General features: G+C 35.7%; 2 protein-coding genes across 5 annotated transcripts; both read left to right on the forward strand.

The window, feature by feature from the left end:
* Nucleotides 1-1826: 1826 nt before the first annotated feature.
* Nucleotides 1827-4298, forward strand: LOC117617743 (type IV inositol polyphosphate 5-phosphatase 9). The gene is made up of 8 exons (XM_034347262.1): nucleotides 1827-1847; nucleotides 1956-2149; nucleotides 2275-2373; nucleotides 2440-2773; nucleotides 2959-3143; nucleotides 3569-3677; nucleotides 3800-3951; nucleotides 4046-4298. Exons 1-8 carry the CDS (start codon nucleotides 1827-1829, stop codon nucleotides 4296-4298), a joined length of 1347 nt encoding a protein of 448 aa, XP_034203153.1.
* Nucleotides 4299-6291: 1993 nt separating this feature from the next.
* LOC117614415 (cyclin-J18) lies at nucleotides 6292-10615 on the forward strand. 4 transcript variants are annotated; one of them, XR_004583870.1, is made up of 10 exons: nucleotides 6298-6458; nucleotides 6565-6644; nucleotides 6757-6859; nucleotides 6967-7065; nucleotides 7315-7332; nucleotides 7429-7499; nucleotides 7607-7733; nucleotides 7823-7883; nucleotides 9136-9346; nucleotides 10526-10615. XR_004583870.1 is itself a non-coding variant. In XM_034343218.1 (9 exons), exons 1-9 carry the CDS (start codon nucleotides 6384-6386, stop codon nucleotides 10376-10378), a joined length of 684 nt encoding a protein of 227 aa, XP_034199109.1. In that variant the 5' UTR covers nucleotides 6292-6383; the 3' UTR covers nucleotides 10379-10511. The 4 variants fall into 4 exon arrangements, 2 of the variants coding, with proteins under 2 accessions (XP_034199109.1, XP_034199108.1); XR_004583871.1 differs by lacking the exon at nucleotides 10526-10615 and adding an exon at nucleotides 10329-10511; XM_034343218.1 differs by lacking the exons at nucleotides 9136-9346; nucleotides 10526-10615 and adding an exon at nucleotides 10329-10511 and having other exon boundaries at nucleotides 6292-6458.
* The last annotated feature ends 3110 nt before the right edge of the window (nucleotides 10616-13725 follow it).

The raw sequence follows: 13725 nt of genomic DNA on the forward strand, positions 1-13725 counted from the left end.
GTGCTAATAATTAAAAATTTTATCATTAGGAGATCGTATTAATTAATACGAAGTCGCGAATCTACAAGAACACAAACAAAAACAAATTTAAAATATAGAAAGATGACAGTTTCATTGGTAACGTCGGGCTCCCCCCATCCAAATATAAGAAATTGGATTGGTTCCTGTGGCTGTCGTTTGAGCCTATCAAAACCCTGCAATTTGTATGTATGGTGGTGCGTAAATTAAACTAATTAATATTGTTTGAGTACGATAGTTTAATTACTATATAAATAGTGCTGTATGTTAGTGTTGAAAATATATAAACTCTGATTTGATTGGCGGTTTTGAAAATGGATTATTATTATTTTCCGGATGAATTAAAATTTGGAATCTTGTAACAAGTTGCAGTGTGATCGCTGGAAAGTATAGTTTATATATAATTGGAAACCTTTCAATTTCAAGGTTAGGTTTAGATACTATTCCATGGTCATGTAGCCTTGAATTATAAAATGATATCCATTACACGACAGAATCACACAGTAGATTGTTTAATGCCATGGATTATATTAAACACCAACTGGGTGAAGTTGTGCCGGCGGCTACAAAGAAGTTGCTCCGAGTGTCTGAGAGGGCCATGACATGATATCCAGCTAGCCGAATGCATTTAAACAGCTTTTTGGAAACATGTTTTTGTTATCAATGAGAGAGTCAACAGTACTAAATGCAACTTTTCTGGATGTTCCTTTTTGGTGTCTTTATGTGAAAGAAATATATATTCATTTTCATATGAAACAAACATTAATGAGATTGATCCTCATCTGATCTGACTGTCTGTGCAAACTTAGGAGCCACTAAGTCTTTTTATCTAGTGTCTTGTCAATCAAAGGCTTAAGTTTTCTAGTGCCTTGCTCTCCAAGCCTACTAGCTAATAAGCTAGGCATCCACTTCAGCAGTCAATATATACTGTGTCTTATCAAAGGCTTAAGTTTTCTAGCTAGGCCAAACCATATCAGTCGGCTGCTTCACCAAATACCCTCGCACGTACGTTGACCTGTGCGAGAGATTTATAATTGGAAGATATTCCAAAATTGGGGCAAAGTTGACATGGAGAATTCCATTATTAGCAACAAATTATCTCTTTTTCAAGGTTATTACGTGAGCTTTCTGCGGGTAGAGATGAAAAATAGAAAATAAAATACTAGCTAGCTGCTGTGATCGGGAAATAGAGGGATGGTGGGGATTAATTAAAGGCATAAAGGTGTCCACGATTGTGGACATTTGGATAGTCAGATAAAAAAAAGAGAGAGAGTTAATTTTCTGTTACTCATCTGTTTTCCAATATGTATATCGGCAATATTGGACCACCCTCCACTTGCATGCACCATGGCTTAAACAATTATGTAAAACATAAGATATCCATGCCTTACGAAACAGAAATATTTATGCCTGCAGAGACCCATGTTTTCTCATTAATCTCTCTCTCTCTCTCTCTCTCTCTCTCTCTCTCTCTCTCTCTCTCTCTCTCTCTCCAAGACAAAGCTATAACTAGCTCTTATATATATTATATTTTTGTCGACAAGCAATGTAGCCTTCTTTTTATCGGTTGTTGCATTCTCTACCCTTGAAACCATCCACGTCGCTTTAGTTAAGAGCAACTCCCCCAGCCCAACTTGCAGTGGTCTCACAGCATGCATAATTATCTCTGTATTTTCTTTTTATCTGTTTTGGCGTTCTCTATCCGACCTTCTACCCTCCGTAGCACCTCTCTTGTCCAATTCGATCTTGTCCTCCCATCTACTACTTCAATTTAAAACTGGCCTCTCTCTCTCTCTCTCTCTCTATACATGGCAAGAAAGCAAGGAGAAGTGAGCACCTCCTACTCTCTATCTCTTAGGTGCCGGGTCGATTAATTTCCTCATCCACCTGCACATATATACAAAGATAATTAACACAGGTTTGTTTTCCTTAATTAGGTGATGTGGCCAAGATTAGTGGCAAACAAGATTCTACGAAAGCCATTGGGAAGCAACAACTTTGTGACAGATTTTCCAGGCAACGACGATCCGGATGGATTAGTGCTGGAAGCACCAAGTTTTGATCAACCGTCTTCCAACTCTACGTCCACCATCTTCAATCATCACAAGGACACTAACACACACAAGTACAAGTATGTAATTACCAATTCGATATTTCTTTCCCCAGGTTCACCATGAATACTTAAATTTGTACGTTTCTTATTAATTAATATATATTCTTATCTCATTCGTATAATTTGGTTTTCTCTTCATGAAGGGTTTTTGTTAGTACATGGAATGTTGGTGGGGTGGAACCACAACAAGATATGAACATCAAGGATTGGATTGACACATCCTGTGACATCTATGTTTTCGGGTACGTACGAAATTTCATGATTCCAAAGTTGGATATATATGTTAAGAAGATTTTCAATGTGTTCAGGTTTCAAGAAATTGTTCCTTTGAAAGCCTCCAATGTTCTGGGGTCTGAGAATAGTAGCATCTGCATGAAATGGAATTCCTTGATCAGAGAAGCTTTGAACAAGAAAACACACTACTACTCCCAAGACAATTTGAAGCACGACAAACATGATCATGATGGAAACCCAAATATTATCGAAAACAGCAATAATCCACGGGAATTCCACTGTATCATAAGTAAGCAAATGGTGGGGATATTAATATCAGTTTGGGTTCGAAGTAATATTCGTCCCTTTATTCGGCATCCAAATGTCTCTTGTGTTGGCTGTGGCATCATGGGATGCCTTGGAAATAAGGTACGTAAATTTATATATACACGTACTTCATTCATGGTGATATTCAAGTTCAAGTTCTGGCATATAACTACTTTACTTGAGAAATCAGTAAAGTAGATTATGATCCGATATATTGATTCAATATTACAATACTTAAATCTTAGTTTGTTTTCATTAATAATAATTTTCCTCTGGTGTGTTTGCAGGGTTCTGTCTCAGTCAGATTTCGGTTGCATGAAACAAGTTTCTGCTTTGTGTGCACTCATCTAGCTTCGGGAAGCAGAGAAGGAGATGAGAAACTGAGAAATTCTAACGTCGCCGATATATTGTCCCGAACAAGTTTTCCTAGAGGCCCTTTGCTTGATTTGCCACGAAAGATCCTAGATCACGAGTATGTTTGCTAAACTTTTGAAACGGTCCAAACAAATTCGTTATGTGCGGTTAGTTTGTTTATACATACATGTAAAATTAGTCTCCTGAATCAACGTAGGTACAAGAAAATAAGACAAGAATGTACAACTAAGCTTAAGCACCATTATTGCTTCTTTTCAACTTTGAATTTGTCGTGACAAATTAAGAGCAGCCAAACCCTAAGTCTTAATTAAACAGTAAACTGTCTATATTGTCCTTAAAATTTGGGTTTTTATTTTAAACAAGTTGACTTAATATGTAATTAAAAAGTTAATATTATACAGAGCCTAGCTAGCAAGCTAAACTAGTTACTTATATATATATATATATATATATATATATATATATATATATATATTCTCAACTAGGCGACTAATTATGCGTGGTTCAATATTAATATTGCAGTCGAGTAATTTTCCTGGGAGATTTGAATTATAGAATTGCCCTTCCAGAAGCAACGACGCGATCATTAGTGGAGAGAAGAGAATGGAATACCTTACTAAAACACGATCAGGTAGTCAAACAATTACTTAATTATTATATTCTTAATTACAATATTAATGCTAATTTACTTAATAAATCTCACACCCAAGATTTGACATGAATAATTAATTTTGATTGGGATTATTAATGAAGTTGATGATGGAGCTGAAAGAGGGTCAAGTACTTGAAGGTTGGCATGAAGGGGCAATTCAATTTGCTCCCACTTACAAATATTGTCCAAATTCTAATGTATACTATGGATGTCGTCCTGGAAACAGAGGTGAAAAGAGGCGCGCTCCTGCATGGTAATTTTCAGTACTCAATTAATTATTAGATATAATTAATCTGCAAGTCACTAATTAAATTCATGATTATTAATTAATTCTTGATGTCTTTTAGGTGTGATCGGATAATTTGGTGCGGAAAAGGATTGAAGCAACATGAATATGGTAGAGGTATATCAAAATTGTCAGACCACAGGCCTGTGAAGGCAATATTTACAGCTGAAGTTGGGGTTTTGCGAACATTGAAAGGATACCACAGCTTTTTTCTATCAGAAAGATTAGACAAAATTTCAAGCCAGTTACAAGTATCCTCCGCCGATGCTTTTCTATGTAAAGGTAGCACCAAATCAAGAAGCTTCAAAACTTGAGTTATATACATAAACAAGCACTTAATTATATTGGTTGTATAACTCGGCGGATGAATGTACAGTGAAAGTTGGTTTGTGAAAAGCTGTTTGAGGCATCCTTTTCGCTTTCGCGAGAATTTTATATAAATGAATGAAGGTTTGTTTTGGTCCATCAAGCAGTATAATTAATCTAATAATATATATGCTGATACAAAATGAATTACAAAATTAATCTAACTTTCCCAATGTTTAGTGCAACCCAGAAATCAAAGTGCATCAAAATTATTTTTTAAAAAAAGAAAAAGAAAAGAAAGTGATCGAACCATATGAATATGATGATGGTATATGATTGGGCAGTTTGGATAAATGAACAAAGTGGTGAGGCCATGGTTTCTAGTGGGACAGTGGGAACATCATTCTCTCAGGCATTTTCTAAGTGGGAGATCCATCATCCATCTGATCTTCGTTTCAATATAGCAGATATACCAAAGATATGATTTAATAACTACAACTTGTTCCGAAATAAATTATGGAGTTCTTTGTTTCTAGTCTACCAACTCCACACATGCGCATGCGATTCATTTTGGAACACAAATAATGCACTTAATTAAGAGAACTAGAAAAACACAGATACGTATCGCCACAATAATTCATTTCTAAATTAACTGAAGCATTGCAACTAGCTAATCTATCCAATTGTATAGAATTAACTAAAGCATTCCTCTTTTCTCCTCTCACAAGCCAAAAACCCTAGTCCCCCACCCTTCAGCACCCCGTAAGGGTGGAGGGTGGGGAGGAGGGGGAGAGGTGACATCTGCCTCTCCTCCTCTAACTCCCCATCTCGCCCGTATCTTCCTCCTCTCTCTTCTCTCTCAATCCCTCTTTTTTTCTGTATCCCCTTTTTTTTTTTTTTTCTTCTCCTCGTTTCTTCTGTTTCATTTCCAATGAATTTTGGTTTTGTTGTTTCTAGTGGCAAGTTTGTTTGCATGTTTTTTTGGTATGGTTGTTTTTTGCTTGGCTGTAATAAGAGTTACCGATGGTACTATCTATCCCAGCAGAGGTGGCGTCGACGTCGGTAAAGGTAGTCACGGTTATGCTGGTTCGTATGTGATGTGGAAGCTAACACAACAAAACACCATTGTCGCCATGATTTAATTGCCGCTTTTTGCCTACATATACAAGGTTTTGGCCCCAGTTCAGTGTTTGGAGTTACAATAATGAAAGTTACCTATTTGTGTGGCTTAGGTTTAGCCGGTATGACGTTATGGATTTCTTCGGTTGCGGGATAGAATATGGAGCGGTGTTCCTGTTTCTTATTCTAAGTCTATTACTCATTAGGAGTTTGCTGTACTTTTTATTTTAATTCTCAGGAACTTTTTAGAAGTTTGCTGTGTTTTGTATTCTAGTTTTTGGTTGCAATACATATATGCCGTTTCTACCATTGCTCTGTGGAGATGTAGTGTTAGTCTGAGTACGAGTCCTTCGAGATCTATCGCTTTTTCTAAAAAAATAAAAATAAAAACTTTCATTGTTCCCAAAATAACCCTCACCCATTCTCTATTGATATTCACTTAACAATGTTAGTTTACAAAGCACGTTAGGTCAGTTTTCCAAAGTAGTGAGCTTGTCCCCTTATACCCAAATTCGAGTCCCCTTTTCTGTAGCTCCAAGGTAGTGATCTTCCGCCCTTACACTTGAATTTTAAACTATTGCTTATATAAATTTTTTTAATGCGATCACTTTGGGCCACAATTTTTGTTGGGGTTTTGCTTCTTTTTAAAACTCCTTGCGCGTGCTATGTGAGTTTGTCTTTTGCCTATTTGGGCTTCGGCCCGCCGTTCAACCCAAAGAAAAAAGGTCAGACCAAAAAAATTACTAGATTTTGGCTTTTACGACGTCGTCTCTTCTGTTAGTGTATTCAAGGTAAAAAAGATAAGATAAAAGAAATCTTTGACCGTTCAATATAATGGGAACGGTCATGATTAAGAGGTTCCGGTTAGGATCCAGAATAAAAATGTCCCAATTTCAAAAAATGGCGGCTTGATTGATTCAACAAAGCCAAAGCCACATTTCAAATTTTAAATTCCAAATTCCAGAGGCTTAGAGATGCAGCGAGGGTGCGCTTCGTCGGCTCTGCCTCTGCGAGCGCGCCTCATAGACTTTCTCATCCAATCTGCTCACGTACGTAAGTCTTTTATCTTCTTTATCTGATTTTACTTTATTTTTATACATGAATTGATTTTATCCTCTTAATTCCTCAAATTATCATCGGAAATGTAAAATTTAGAAACTCCAAGTTGCTCCGACCGTGAAATATACCGCATTGTCAATTTTTGCTCATAGATTCTACCCTCGTTGTTTGTCCAGGTAAGTTCATCTTAATTTGTTTCATTTGTTTTATTTTTTTAGTAAAATTAATCATTTTTTGGTTTATTATTATTATTTTTTCACTTCGCTTGACTTGCTTGTATATATAAAGATTGGAGGAACAAGGCAATGACGTGGAAAACTGGCTTTTGCAACCCCTGAGAGAGAGCAATTTGCAGTTGTTTGCGCTCGTTTCTCTATGGATTTCAACCAAAGTAGGTTCTGAATCATACTTGTGTATCCTGCAAATTTTCTTTTCTTTTTTATAAACTTGACATTCTAATCTCTGTGTCCATATTGCCATGTTTTATATTATTTATAGATACACACTTCTCCTTGTTTGTCTGTGAAAATATTCAAGTCTTTGGGGGACAACATTATCAAGGAACAACACTACACCATTCGAGATTACTTGGAAGCAGTAAGCCAATTCTTATAATTATGAAGTTGATGTTATTTGTAAATGGCTCTTTGCCAACAGCTTGTCCAGTAACATATTTTGTTTACAAATAAAGAATTTAAATCTTTTAAAACTCCTCAAATGTAGTGTATAGGTCTTTTTGACTCTCCAGAAGCTGTTGTCAAATAGACCCTGATAAATAAGATTTCAATAACTGCTTTACATTTTCGTTTATCATGTCACGTTGTGGTTGATCAAGTCGTTTTATAGGAGGTGGTCTTAATGCAGGTAAATTCATAAGCTCTGGAATTTCTTTTCTTTTTGTTCATTTTAATTATTTTCTATTGCACTAGTGTGCTGAGAGTTGCACATTCTTAATCCAAGGTAGTGAATTTTGAGATTGGTATGAACAATAGTGCTTTTGTATACTTTGAGGAGCTTTTACTTCAATTCAAGTAAGTTTTCATTACTGTCAGTTCCGTCCATTCATGATCTGCTTGTTTTCAGGTTTACTAGCTTCATTTCAAACTCCAATACATCTTTCCTGGATTTTTGAGTTCAGGGGAGTGGCAAAGGTTGGGGAACTTGTGAACTTTGAAGCAGGCATGGACATCATGGATCTGATTTATGAAAAGGAGGAGACATCCATGCTCTATACTAATCCTCATTCTCTTGCCGCATCAATCTTGGCATGTTAAATAAGATTGAACCTTACTACTTGTAAATATAGCCAATTCTGATTTTTGTTATCTTATTTTGATTTTATATTGTTTTGCAGGTTGCTTCATATGTCATCACAGTTCCTAAACAGACGTGGGAATTTCCTGTTGTTCCCTGGGGTAAGATTTCTTATGTTCTTGATGTGCTTTTTAGTTTTTTTTTTCTCTTCAAATCCATTGGTTCAAATCTACACATAATTGCTAGAACTGTTTGACATATTCATTGTTTATCTTCTGCCCACAAACTGTCTAGCATCTACTAACAAGTTTGTAAAATATGTTTGAAAATTCTAAAGTTACCATGATGTGTGCATATTGTGTAATAGTATTAACTAGTGGCATGTTAAGTACTGCTGATTTGGGAATCTATGGTATATTTGTAAACAAGGCTATACGGTTCTTCCAGTTCTACCAGAACACTCAGTTTGCTGCTTTTGTGTATTTCAGACTTGTAACAAATGCCCTGTCGTGAGATATATCCTTGGTAATAGCTAATTCATGTGAAATATCCAACCCATCGTTATCTCAGTTAGAAACTGATACGTTGCACCCTTCTTTTCTTCCTTTTTCTATACCTAATTTTTCAGTCTCCCTTCTCCTACTTAAGTAGTGGCAATTGGGCATGAGATTTTATTGGCCATACATCTCAAGTAGGTTGTAAGTTTAGAGTGCTTGCTCTTGCTGGTGATGAGCCCCCAAGTAGTCACTTTATCCACTGGACCCCTAGTTCTTACGAGAGAAGAAATGTATGTACAGATTGAGATTGACACCCTCTTTGCCTTTGTACACTGACTATTTGTCCCATTCCACAGCCGTCCAGCCATCTCCCATTCCACAGCCTTGTTTGATCTTTGACCACCGGCCATATCTATCATCAATTTAGTGGGCCTTTGCTCATATGGTTGAGTGTAGACTAGGTATTAGGTAGGTGGAATGCTATAATGAGGGGGTTGTGGGAGGGGTTCAATCCCATTAATCCAATAAGAGAGAAAATATTGGACTTAAACCTTTTTAATGATTGGATGGTTGGATTGGACCCCTCACCAAAATCCCCCTCATTGTAGCATCCCCCGTTAGGAAGGTAGGCATCGGGCTGTGTTTACTTCTTGACATTTGGCAAGTGCTAGGACTGTTCTGTCATTGCACAGATGTTGTTAAACCTTCCATCAAGTTGCCATCTCCCTTTTATTGGTGCTTTGACCAACAACGGGTGGAACATTTTGCAAGCTCTCTACGGTCTGATTTCAAAGTAGCAAACAAATGTTAAACAGGGGATTGGGATTTGTCATTTTAGGTTTCTGTCTGGATCGCTTGGTTGGTTGACAGCTTGACACAGAGTAGTGTACTAATTGAAATAATTTTTCTTCTGCAGTTAAGTTCGTAACAGGTTGCGAAGAAGAGGATATTCTAGATATAGTCAGAGACATTCTTAAGCATGTATTGGATGTTTCTTGCTAGATATAAGTTCCTCTCTCAATGTCAAGGCTGAGAAGAGGGCAACGTGTCTGGTTTTGTACATCAAATAGGATTTCACCTGCGTGAGTTGAGCCCTACACAAGTGACGGATGCACTTTATGCTGCTGGTAAATATAGCTAAAAATCATAAAATCTTTGATTTTTATTTTGTTAATGAGTTTCTTACAATGCCTTTTTTGAACACTTGATTACTTTTACAACTGGTTCAAAAATTCGTCTTGGAGATGTTGCATTGAAATTTTGGTTGATGAACAAAACAACAAACAAGAAAAGAAAGTGCTTGTTTTGGAATCCAATACGAATATAGGTCGATAAAGGGTTAGGAAAGTTGAAAAGATGTAAAGAAAGAGGGTGTTGTGTTGGGCCATTTCTTTTCTTCGTATTAGCACACAAGAAAGTACTTTTAAACGCACACGGCCATTTGATTGATTTCAGTCGAGAAGTTGCCCTTCCTTTCTCTTTGTTGGGGTGGGGTCCCATTTGAAAACAAGAGAGATGCTAAAATAGTGCGTCAAGTTGTCCCCTTGTGGATTTGCTCGTCCATATTGAATTGAACTATCCAAGTCCTTTTAACGGGTTTGCGTTGCGTTGTATTTTTCAATTCAATTTGTATTCTATTATAATATTGAGTTTGGTGGAGTCTTTGATTAAATACTTGAATATAAATAAATAATTTGTTGGAATATTTATGTATAATTTGGTTTTGTGAAGATGAGCAAATCGTAAAGAATACCGTTAGGTCAAGTGGGCTTGGATTTAAATACGAATAATCCATGTGATTGTAGCTAATTGAACATAATATGAACCAATAATAATAAACCATGTGCATTTAATATAACTTATTGGACCGTTTATCAATTTTGAACTTCAATCATATTATATTACATTAAAACACTTCATAATTTGAGTATAATATATTAATGTTACAGTCAACATATGATTTTTGTTGTTTATCGTTATGTATTCTGACTCTTGCAAATTTAGACCATTTTATTGATGCAATGATGCAGTAGCAGTATAATAATGTCCTTCATCTCTGCCCTCTTCTCTTTTGTTTATTTTTTGGTTATGAACTTATGATGCATGCAGTTGCAGATGCAGTTATATATAACAGCTTCCCTGCAGCCAAATTCGAATAATGACAATAATTTCCGCTTGGAGGTTGACATTATGAAACATTGGATGTCATATATACCTATTCATGATCGAAATTCGCACAATTAACAATCATGCTTGTACGAATCTCAACCTTAAAATGATGGTTCATTTTAATGTCTTTGTTTCAGGAAGGAACAAGTAATTATGAATTTCTGCTATTACATGTGGTAGGTGAATGGCTACCAAAAACCAAGACAGAGACTATTAAATATGCTACATTATTCCCTATGAAATAAACAAACGAACTTATTTCTTAAATAAAAAAGGAAGTTTCTTGGTTTCAACCTTGATTTCATGCCATGTCAACCATGGCTTCAATATGAACCGATAAATAAAAAGTAACTATAAAACAAAGCACAATTGTGAAGTGAGAATACACATTAGAGAGAAAGTTATTAGCATTTTCTTTATTTTATTGCGATATGAGACTGACCAGAGAAATGAACTGTATTGTATGTGCTTGAGTCATATCATAGTGATTGATGGATGATAATTGAGTCCAATTAGTCCTTAATTAAACAAGTATAGGGCGTCGCCCTCAACATTCCCATTAATTGTGTCGGCTAATAAATCCAAGCAACTAACCCCACAGTCACATTCATTTAGGGCAGAATCGTACTAGTCTTCCCCACCCAACAACCATATAATCTATAAATTCTCTTTCTTTTTTCTCCTTTATTTTCTTCAAGGGTAGGCACTAGCTCTGATTTTTATCCACTTTTTCTGTGGACAAGGAAGGTGCTAGCAATTGGCTCTTGTAATGAGTTTTATCTTTTTCTCCTTTTTCAATCTCTCTTCCCTTTTCTTTTACCTAATAATAATAATAATAATAATAATATGTCTCCATGTGGTAAGTCGTGGTTAGTAACTTTGTACTTGGTAGGAAAGTTGCAGAGAAAATGCCCAAGACTTGTTTGGTAGCCTAATTACCGTCATCATCATTCGGCAGTGTACTAGTGTACCTCTTTACCAACTTCAGTACCTCTATAAAAATAAAAAAACAAAAAAAAAACTTCAGTACTGCAGCTTGTTGAAGAATATAAATTCTACATAAAAATTTAATTAAATAAAATATAATGAATGATTTTATTATTAATATCACTGAGTTCTTTTGTAAAACCTCACATATACAAAACTTGATAAATAATTAAGTTAGAAACAATATTAATATTATTAGCAGCAGTCCTGATCTCTTGGACTATGGTGGTCACCCACCGTTTGATGTAAATTCAACGGTTTACTCACTCTTTCACTCATTTTAAGAAATTTTTTTGAACTATTAGATTAATATCTAACAGTGAGTGACCACAATATCTTAGACTCCTGTGATCCAAGAGATCGAAACTGTTATTAACAGTGGACCGCTGACCCATCTTTCTATACTTGTATTACAAGTAACTAGTTTCTAATTAATGAAAGTGGTAGAACTAACTTTTGTTATTTAAAGATGGGATGTATTAAAATAACAAGATTCCACACTGAGATCCATTTTCATGTTCTTTTTTAAGCACTTTTTTCCTCACTATCTATCTATCTGACATGAAAAGCTTTTATTTGGGCAGCGGCAGAATCGCTTGGATTATATTATTCCTACTTTTCGTACCTTTACGAAATGACAAACCTCTTTTTTCTTTGGTGGGTGGGGTGAGCTTTCGTTCTTTAACTTATTTTATTCAAGGACTCCTCCAGCGTTGAAACCAACGACTAGATAGACTAGACAGTCGTTATGGATAGGTCACTCAACACAAGAACTAGATAGAATAGGGCTGGCCATAGGAGCACTGCAAAAGGAAATGCGTAGGTCACTCAACACAAGAACTAGATATATTATCCCAAAAATGGGATAGTTTTTTAGATATTTCTTACTTTAATGATTTTTCCGTGCATTCAAAAATGATGCAATTATGCAGGGCAGGGCAGCTCGCTACATATATAAACACGTTAAATATTATATCATCTCGGCAGACCAAATGATGGAAATAATTATTTTTTTTCTTTTTCTCATTTCAAAACAAAGACAAAAGTGTAAGCAGGTTTGGGTGATTGAGTGATATAAAGAAAGAATGGTAATTAATCAGTGTTAGTGTTGGAAAAGTAATTGATCAAGTTGCTAGCTGTGGTGGAGAATTGAAAAACAAGTAGGAGCTGAGGGACCCGTAAGGTAACAGGAGAAATTTGGTGGTGAGAGAGATAAACAAGATGGCATGGCAAATAGGCAATGGCATCTTCTTTCTATCATTGTTATGATCAATCAATCCAATCCATATTGAAAAACAGTGTTGGGTTGGGTCCATTGTCGTCCAATTTTTAATTTTCATATCCAGCTATAGTTTCTTTGTCACTGTTCTGTTGCCTTGTTTGAAGGTCGCTGGTGGTAGGTACCAAGTACCAACAACAACTATACTCTTTCTTTATCTCTCACCATCCATCACAGGATAGCGCAAGACTTTGAGTTTGAGCCATTAATTAAAATCGATTCGTTTAAATTTTAAATTATTGGAACCTAATCCACCAAACTCACTAATAATTCTTAGCCATATGTGATAATTTTGTTTAATGACATATATAGCTGGTAATTATGCAGGTAGATCAGACATCAATCATTTTTAGTTTGTTAGATTAGATATGCAGATCAAGTGATAATATATTAGATCCCTACGCAGGTACTTTCTAGGTTTCATACATTACAACTTTCCTATGCATTTCCTGTTGTTTTTATTACTAATAAAATATGGCTCTTGCTCTTGAGGCAAAGGTTATTTTGTAGACACAAATCTAATCTAAGAACCCTGAACCATAACACAGCAAAGCATAATACACATGCAAAGCCCCAACCAATTTCACGTTTTCCACACTCGTGCGTGCGCATGGACTTTAATTATTTATATATGTTATGTCATTTTTTAGGCTTGTACAGAGAAACGCTGAATTTTTATTTATATTTTTGGAGTTTGGAGTTTGGAGTTTGGAGCTAGTCCATGTCAAAGGTTGCATTCATAATATATATATGAACTTAGTTGAAGTGTGTCCATCTCATGATAATGTAATAACTCATACCAATCAATCACCCAAGGACATAAAGGCTGTCGTTGGAAGTATTTCTGTGTTTCTGAGTTTCTGACAGACAGACAGACCAACCATATCGATGTATTGTTTTTCCTATAAGCAACCAAACCAATTGATTTGATACAATGCAAGGCACATAGGTTAATTATGAATTACCTTCATGTACATATGCCATCATATTATATGTACAACAAGCTAGTACGATGTAAATATTTGCAAATTCGGGGGTGAATGTCTTACTCGAAGACAGTGACCCACTGGT

Source organism: Prunus dulcis, chromosome 1 (assembly GCF_902201215.1).
Source record: "Prunus dulcis chromosome 1, ALMONDv2, whole genome shotgun sequence".
Taxonomy (NCBI): Eukaryota; Viridiplantae; Streptophyta; class Magnoliopsida; order Rosales; family Rosaceae; genus Prunus; species Prunus dulcis.

What these genes read in the sequence shown, in the direction of transcription:
- LOC117617743 (XM_034347262.1), top strand. Translation starts at nt 1,827, where the DNA reads ATGGCAAGAAAGCAAGGAGAA. An exon ending in TGGGATGCCTTGGAAATAAG is followed by an intron (nt 2,774 to 2,958) that starts GTACGTAAATTT and finishes GTGTGTTTGCAG; the next exon opens with GGTTCTGTCTCAGTCAGATT. An exon ending in AAGAGGCGCGCTCCTGCATG is followed by an intron (nt 3,952 to 4,045) that starts GTAATTTTCAGT and finishes GATGTCTTTTAG; the next exon opens with GTGTGATCGGATAATTTGGT.
- LOC117614415 (XM_034343217.1), top strand. Translation starts at nt 6,384, where the DNA reads ATGCAGCGAGGGTGCGCTTCGTCGGCTCTGCCTCTGCGAGCGCGCCTC. An exon ending in CTCTATGGATTTCAACCAAA is followed by an intron (nt 6,860 to 6,966) that starts GTAGGTTCTGAA and finishes TATTATTTATAG; the next exon opens with ATACACACTTCTCCTTGTTT. An exon ending in CTCTTGCCGCATCAATCTTG is followed by an intron (nt 7,734 to 7,822) that starts GCATGTTAAATA and finishes ATTGTTTTGCAG; the next exon opens with GTTGCTTCATATGTCATCAC.